At 35.5% G+C, this 7,725-nt stretch overlaps 1 protein-coding gene across 1 annotated transcript in view; it reads right to left on the bottom strand.

The window, feature by feature from the left end:
• Positions 1 to 7,725, bottom strand: part of LOC107290821 (adhesion G protein-coupled receptor B3-like) — a 139,273-nt gene that overhangs the window by 40,397 nt on the left and 91,151 nt on the right. Inside the window, exons 5-6 of the mRNA XM_015819747.1 lie at positions 7,023 to 7,089; positions 2,141 to 2,226 (exon numbers count right to left, since the gene is read on the bottom strand). Coding sequence (XP_015675233.1) covers positions 2,141 to 2,226; positions 7,023 to 7,089 — 153 coding nt within the window. The remainder of the gene's footprint in view (positions 1 to 2,140; positions 2,227 to 7,022; positions 7,090 to 7,725) is intronic.

Here is a 7,725-nt window from a genome sequence, read left to right as displayed (position 1 = left end):
CGGAGGAGATGGATTGTTTAAGTTTAGAGTTTGGAGTTAGAGATATTAATATTTGTTTACTTGTAGTTGAATGTTAGCCTAGGTTTGGTTTGGGAAGTCCGGGGGGTGGGGGGATGGGATAAATCATTGTGTAATACTTGTGATGTATTTCTTCTTTTATGATAAAAACAATAAAATTCTATATTGAAAAAAAAAAAAGGATTGTGTGTCTGTGTGTGTGTGTGTGTGTGTGTGTTTGCTTATGGAGAATAAAACCCATTTCCCCAAATTCTTGAACTACTATCCTCATTTGGCAGACCATGTACAGTATACACAGGAGAAAAAAAATGCAAACAAGTTGTAAAACCATTATCAATTATGTGGCAGTTTGATTGGAAGCCCATGAAAGACCCGCTGAATTCACAAAGCTCTCTTGTCAATTTAATAAATATTCTTTTAAAAATGCAACTATATCAAATGAAGCATTCCTAGCTAATCATAAAACATCTCAAAGTAGGATCCAGCCAAAGTTAGTTCTTCTTGGGGCAGTTATCTGATAAACGTGGTGGAGTCTTGCTAATCAAGTATTTTGAGAGAAAAAGGAGCAGAGATGATGACGCTACTCCCTTCAGCTCCTTCAGAACAAATGACTGACAGAAATCTGACTTCTTGCTCTATTCATTTATGTGTCTAGTTCTTGTATTGACAAGGTAACTGTGTGGTAGCCTACTCCTGAGAACATATACTCCCAAATTAAACTCGGGTTAACAGGGTTTAATTTTGGATAAAACTTCCTGCATAACATAGCATAGCATTAATGGGCTGGTGATACTCGAAAACCTTTCAGATAGATAAAATCTAAAGGAAATCACAGAAATGGGAGCTAGCATTACAGATTTTTTTTAATTATACCAGAGAAAAATAAAAAATACAAAAGGAGAACATGCACATAGTCACTACACAAAATTTGACGTTTATTCAAATTCATCACACCTGAGCTCAGCCCAGTGTGTGTGGGGGGAAATAGAGCAATCCATTCTCCTTAATAGAAAGTTTTTGAGTAGATATGCCAGCCCCCCCCCCCCAAAAAAAGGATTTTAGGTGGAAATCTTTTTTTTGCATAGAAAGCCAGACTTGGTATATTAACCACGTCTTCTACTGCTTTGTATGTGAAGAAATGCCTTGGCTTAAATTCATAGATTCTGAGATTGGTAAATGCAAGTGGGAGAATCATTTTTCATGACCTCTTTTTGCCCTTGCAGCTTTCTGTCTATTTTAGAACAACGGTAATAAAGGAATGGGAGGGAAAAAGCAAATTGACAAAATTTCCTCAGCCTCATCTCCTGTGAACGAAAATCTCTGAAAAACCCAGACTCATTCTTTCATTTAAGTGCTACTTTAAGAGCACAGAATCCCAGCGACATGAGGAAAGAAGAATGAAACAGAATGAGTGGTTGCAGAAATGATATGAATCAAATTTAGACTAATCATCTTTTCTCCATTTCTCTGAGAACAAACACTAGCTCTGGAACTAGGACTAGCACTGATGACATTAACTAGTTTGGGTAATGAAACATCTGCAAGAAAACAACCAAGCTCAGAGAGCACCAAAACCCCCTAAGAATAAATATAAGTTTTTATATTCATATAATAGACTTTCAAACCCACATTTCACCTGCACTGCAGAAAACAAGAGACAGTAACACTTAGCTTGCTTATTCGGTAGTATGTCTAATTCTTCTGGATTCATAACCCATAAGCAATCACACAAATGGCCCAGTTTTAATATTATTTTTTAATCTGAGAGAGCTTCTGGCATTTTTAAAAGTGGATTTTTTTTACTAATCAAAATTATATAATTCTAAATACTCAACTTGTACAAAACCAAGGAAAATTTCAAAGCGTGGACATGCATGGTTTTTCACCCTCTTTTTTTTGTAACTTAATACAACTGTACTTGTGTTTTATTATTTTTCTGTTCCTCAGTCACATTTCCTCAGGAAAAATAAGTTAACTGCAATTTGGAGATGAATAGAACTGGAAATTAAATTAAGTGAAAAAAGGTTCAAAGTGAAATTAAATAAAAATACATGTGGTGAATCTAACAATAAATAGACAAAATTTAGTAATAAATCATTGATATATCCCAACTTTTGCTTACCCTGCTCGATGTTTGAGTTTTTTATCTAGGATTCCATCTCTTGAAACTAGTTTATTAAACACAAGGATGCCAATCACCATGTTGACCTGTTAAATAGGAAATAAACAAATAAAAAGGTAACAGCTGCCCCTTTAACGACACTGAATGAAACATGAATCTTAATACATTTGGTATAAATTTAAAGAACCGGGAACAACAATTTGGATCCTATATCTCAGCATGTGTGACTCCTATAAAGCAAAGAGATGCAAGGACCTGCATTCTGGAGAGAACTAGATATTCCAGAAAGATGCCATGCCCTGTAAATCAGCCAATCAGTGTGATCCTTGCCAATGGTATCCAAGATAGACATGGATATGTATAGTCCTCACTCTCCTATTTGTATTTGATATAAATGAGAACATACATACTATATACACATATAGAGAAATACAACTGTAAGACATTGAGCACTATAGAATTCTGTTTATCTGTTTTGCACTGTTAGGTTCAGATTGGACAATGAACTATAATTATAACATAATCTTATGGGAACAGGATAGGACGGATTACAGTTCACATGTTTTGCATGCAAAAGGGAAAATACTCGGTCTTGGATATCTCCAGATTCTAAGAACAAAGGGGGAAAATCTCTAATAACATTATAATTCTACTGGGAATACAATTTTTGAATATGATCAAATTCATTAAATATGCAAATTTATGCACATGCAAAGATTACCTGTAAAGTGAATCCTGTTTAACTCTGATTTACTTTTATTTAGACAAATATAGAATTACATTGTTAATTGACATTTATCTACTTCAGAAGAGTTTAGAGCATAAATGGAAAATCATAGATCCCAGGGTTTCAAGTGGCTTCGTTTTGCATGCCCTTGAAACCCCCCTCTCTGCAAAAGTCAAAAACTGCTGGTATAATTTCCTGTGATTTAAGGCAAGAAATACATAGAAATTGTAAGCTATGCTCTAAAATAAGCTTAATATACTTTAAAGAATGCATGCATGTCTCTGAACAAAGGAAAAACAATACATTCTGGTTCCATATATGTATCTGACATGATTCTGGCTATTTGGCTCATCAATTCACCCTCTGACCGATTCTATGTGTCAATTGCTTACCTTAATCTAAAGGAATTATAAAGGAAAAATGGACTTATAGCAACATTCTTACAATAATTAATTAGGTTGAGGTAAAGCAGAGTTTAATCAAGATCTCATCCAATCTATTTTGAAGCTAATGGTGATTTGTTGAAAGAACCCTGGCTAATTGAGATGTATATTGCACTTAAGCTGCAAGCTTGCTTATCAAGGAGTTCAGAAGTCTAATTTTCATTTTTAAACCAATATAGTTTATTGAGTCACTGAGGGGTTGTTGTTTTGTTTTGTCATCATAGATCAGCAATTCTCATGAATCCTCTTCTGAGTTATATTAAGTTATTCTTCCAAAGATATATTATTCATGAAAACTTTCCAGTACATTTCCAATACATTTTAGCACATTCAAACATCACAATCAATCTATTTTGGGCTGACCATTAAATTTAATACGTTGCAGCTAAGTCCCAACAGGATCTTATCTCATAAAGATTTCATTAATTCCACTGGGATACATAAAGATCTAAATAATTCAGAAATCTAAAATATTTGAAAAATCATGGGTGTTCATAAAGTTTGAACAGTGTTATGAGCCAGTTGCATGACTGAGATGCTGACACTTCTCACTTCTTGCTACATTACACTTTTATACACAGGAGACTGTGTCAGTGACAAAAGTAACACCCTTATTTAAGAGTGTGATAATTTTACTTTAGTTTTACACTAAGAGTTTAACCATTTGTTTTGTTTGTATAAACTGCTATACAATTGTAAAAGGAAGAAAATTATTTAAAAAAAATTACTATCTATTGAAAATAATCTAATCACCATAATAAATGTACAATCATTGGATATCTTAATAACACCATGTAGGAATTAAAACATTAATATAGTCTCTACTGTTTAAAATGAAGACATGGAGAACTTCTCCCAGAGGTTGAAAAGAGAGAGAAAGATAACACAATTATAGGAGTATCCTGTGTACTGCCTCCTCCTTCCAATATTTTGGGTGGTTCCAATCCTCTACTCAGTTCCCACTCTTCCAATAAATAAGGTAAAATTAAAGATAGTGGTTTAAATACCAGATAAGATGGTAGAGGACAGATGTGGAGAAATGTGGTTTTACTCTGGACATGTCCACTTTTTGTTTTAGCACACCTACTTTCCCCTTGGCCCACCACAGGCAACCTCTCATACATGACACAAGATCCAGTCCCAAAGAATGCATAGTCGTATGGAACTAGATCTTACCACTGACTTTAGAGGCAACTATGACTCTCAGTGACAGTGGGAAGGGAAGGGTCCTAATTTTGGAGTTCCTTTGATATCTGTTTGGCCCTTTTGAGAACAATAAACTTTATCACGTTAAATTAAGATATCTTGAATGTAGCTTTAATATTCTAAAAAAGTATACACATCTCTATCAAATCTAGACATATTAAATTAACACGTGCTAGCAGACGGTGTGAAAAAAAGAAGAAAGGGCAATGGGACACAACTACAAGAATGGAAGAGTATGATTGTGTGTATGCATATCTATATGTATATGTATGTGTGTGTTTGCATGTATATGCATACACAGCTACAAATGTGTTACTTGTACATTTATATGCTCAATTGTCTGAAGAGGCTTGCCCCAGTTTAAAAATAACACTTGTAATCAGAGTAGACTGAGCTGATGCCATTCATGTCACCTGATAATTTTTATTTGCTTCTTTATAATAATAGGTATACTTTGTTTTCTCCCAAAATATGCTACAAAGTGTATAGCCTAAGATTTTATAAATGAGTGAAAAAATATATATTGGTAATTTTGAAAAAAGGACATATGTTATTTTCTCTTATTGATACTATTCAAATGTTTGAGATAGTCAGGTAGATACTTTAAGGATGGATCCATTATAAAGGGATTACAGTATATACTGTACATATATACACATAGTTGTCTCTCTCTGTGTATATATTTCAGGACCAATTCAATTCCAAGAACTGGCAAAAATGGAAGGCAAATCTGTATTTCAAACATTCAGGGGACTGATACATATGCTGTGTACGATAAGTTGTGTGTATACGTGTGTATAGGTGCACGCACACACAAGGAGAAGTTCTATTAAACAAACAGGTGAAGACTGGAAGCTTTTAAAATTAAATATCTTCTCATTTGGCTTAATATTACAAATGGAGGGTGGGAGCGGGCATTAAAAGATGATCTCATATGATTTTTTTTTTGGTGTTACCCTACACTGCCTGATCTTTATACTAAAGCAAATGAACCCCATTTGGCATGGCAAGTTCTTACTTTAGGTTCAAGTTGGGCTGCAAATCTAAGCCCCTCTCCTAGAGAGAAAGCCCCATTAAATCCAGTGAGAGGACTTCTGGCTAAATATGTTTGAGATGATCTCGCCAAGCTAAAATTCTCCTTTTGTTACCAGCCTAACATACGTAACTGGTACCCAAAGTGAGGATAGTTGGGCATCTCATAATAAAGCCTGGCTTTATTAGAGGGCTCTACTATTCCTCCTTTCCTGCATCTCTGTAGGAGATGGCTCTACTATTCCTCCTTTCCTGCATCTCTGCCAAGAGAAGATATAACCTGAACATGGATGAGAGATGTCAAGGAAGCTGCATCTTTAGCTGGAGCCACTGATGGAATGTCAGCAGTTCTGTTTTATCAGCTAGGTAAATTCAAACAGCAGTTTTGCGTGACCCTGAAATGACTGTGGCCTAAGGCGTTCTCAGACAAATTACTCACCATTTTGCTCTGTATACTTGGTGATTTAAGCACATGAAAACCAGGTGATTTATCCTGGGATAACTGTTACTTTTTCACAAACTGCTATTTGTGCTCAGACTGCCCTTTGCTCAGAAATGGCTGTGCATTGGATTGCTTCATAATAAGCCTCTTATTTACAGTTGTATATCCTCTAACACAACAATGGGAAACAAGTGACAATTGTTTGACTAAATTGACCTTTGGTCTCCATTCCAGATGGAATTGGCAAACCTTGTTTATTTGATTGAAACTGGAGGACAAGAACAGTTTAATACAGGGGTCCCCAAACCCCAGTCCGTGGACCGGTACCAGGCCGCAGCATACCAGCAACCAGTCTGCACAAACAAGCAAAGTCCCATCCACAGGATGCAGGCAGCACACAAAACCAGGCCCCCTCCGGTCCACGGAAAAACCTCTCTCCATGTATCCGGTCCCTGGTGCCCAAAAGGTTGGGGACCTCTGGTTTAATAGATTGACTCATTATCAAGTTTATGTCATAAGCAAAATAAAACAGAAGATTTTTCACTAATTAAAAGAGCAAGGCTCCTATTGAAAAGTGGCTAGTTCAGACTTCATCTCCCTTATTCCCATGATGACAGAGGATTATGGGATTTAAAGTCTAATAGTTTTGTAGGGCACCTGACAGAGAAAAGACGTTCTGAAAGGTATGGACAGAAATTTATTAAGGTGGGAACGTTTGTTTTTGTAATTAAAGTATTTGGTATAAACACAAGGTAGTTTCATAATACTAGAAATAAGTTCTGCTTGTATTCTAAATATTCTAACATTTTTTCTAGATTTTAATCTCATACAGAAAAAAATAGTACGCAATCCTCTTCCACAAATAAAACTGCACACATATTAAATATATAAAAAGACGCAAACATTATAAAGTGTGTGTAACAAATTTATACAGTACAGTTGATGTAAATAAAAAAAAAGAATTTTCATCTGTTTTTCTTTTTTCTAACTATCCATCTATCTATGACTATTGAAAATGCCAACAATATTTACCAGGACAACAGCAGCTGCAGGTCCAACAAAGGCATAGAGAAGTCCACCTTCAAGAGATAGCCAGCAACTGGAAATATTAAAAAAGAACTAATATAAATTAATAAGGTGTAGCATCTGTATGTTTATCCATTGCAAAGCTTTACTGATTCCTTCTCTTTTAGATTTCAAGGTCCTTTCATCAAATATAGCAAGTATCATGTATTACAGTTGCAGGTCAGCCCATCTTAAAACAGTAATTTTTTTTAAAAAATAATCTATTTTCACCACTCTTTTTAGAAATACAAAATATACAGTATTTCATTTATAAGAGAGACTTACACTGTAGCAGATGATAAGGCGTGGCACAGAAGACAAAGCTTGCTGAACTGCATATTACCTAAGTCAGACATGTCAAACTCGCAACGTCACGTGACGTCGTGCAACGTATCAGAGCTTTTTTGCCATTGCCGGCAATGGGGTGGGCGCGGCTCCGGTATGATGAAACCGGCCTGCGGGCTGGCAGTTTGACACCCCTGACCTAAGTCAGTCTCTGCTTCATAGTATCATTGTTCCAGAATCATGTTTAACACTTTTAAAACTGGCTAAAGCAGCAGCAGCAGCAGTCAGAAATGTATTCAGTCTTGAAAAAATGCAATTCACTTACAACTTCAGTCACTTTTGAGATCAGCTTGATTTTGGGTGGTCTTGTGAATATATCCATGCA

The sequence above is a fragment of the Protobothrops mucrosquamatus genome, unplaced genomic scaffold (genome assembly GCF_001527695.2).
Source record: "Protobothrops mucrosquamatus isolate PMUCROS unplaced genomic scaffold, P.Mucros_1.0 scaffold973, whole genome shotgun sequence".
Classification (NCBI taxonomy): Eukaryota; Metazoa; Chordata; class Lepidosauria; order Squamata; family Viperidae; genus Protobothrops; species Protobothrops mucrosquamatus.
This window is presented reverse-complemented; position numbering and strand designations above follow the sequence as displayed.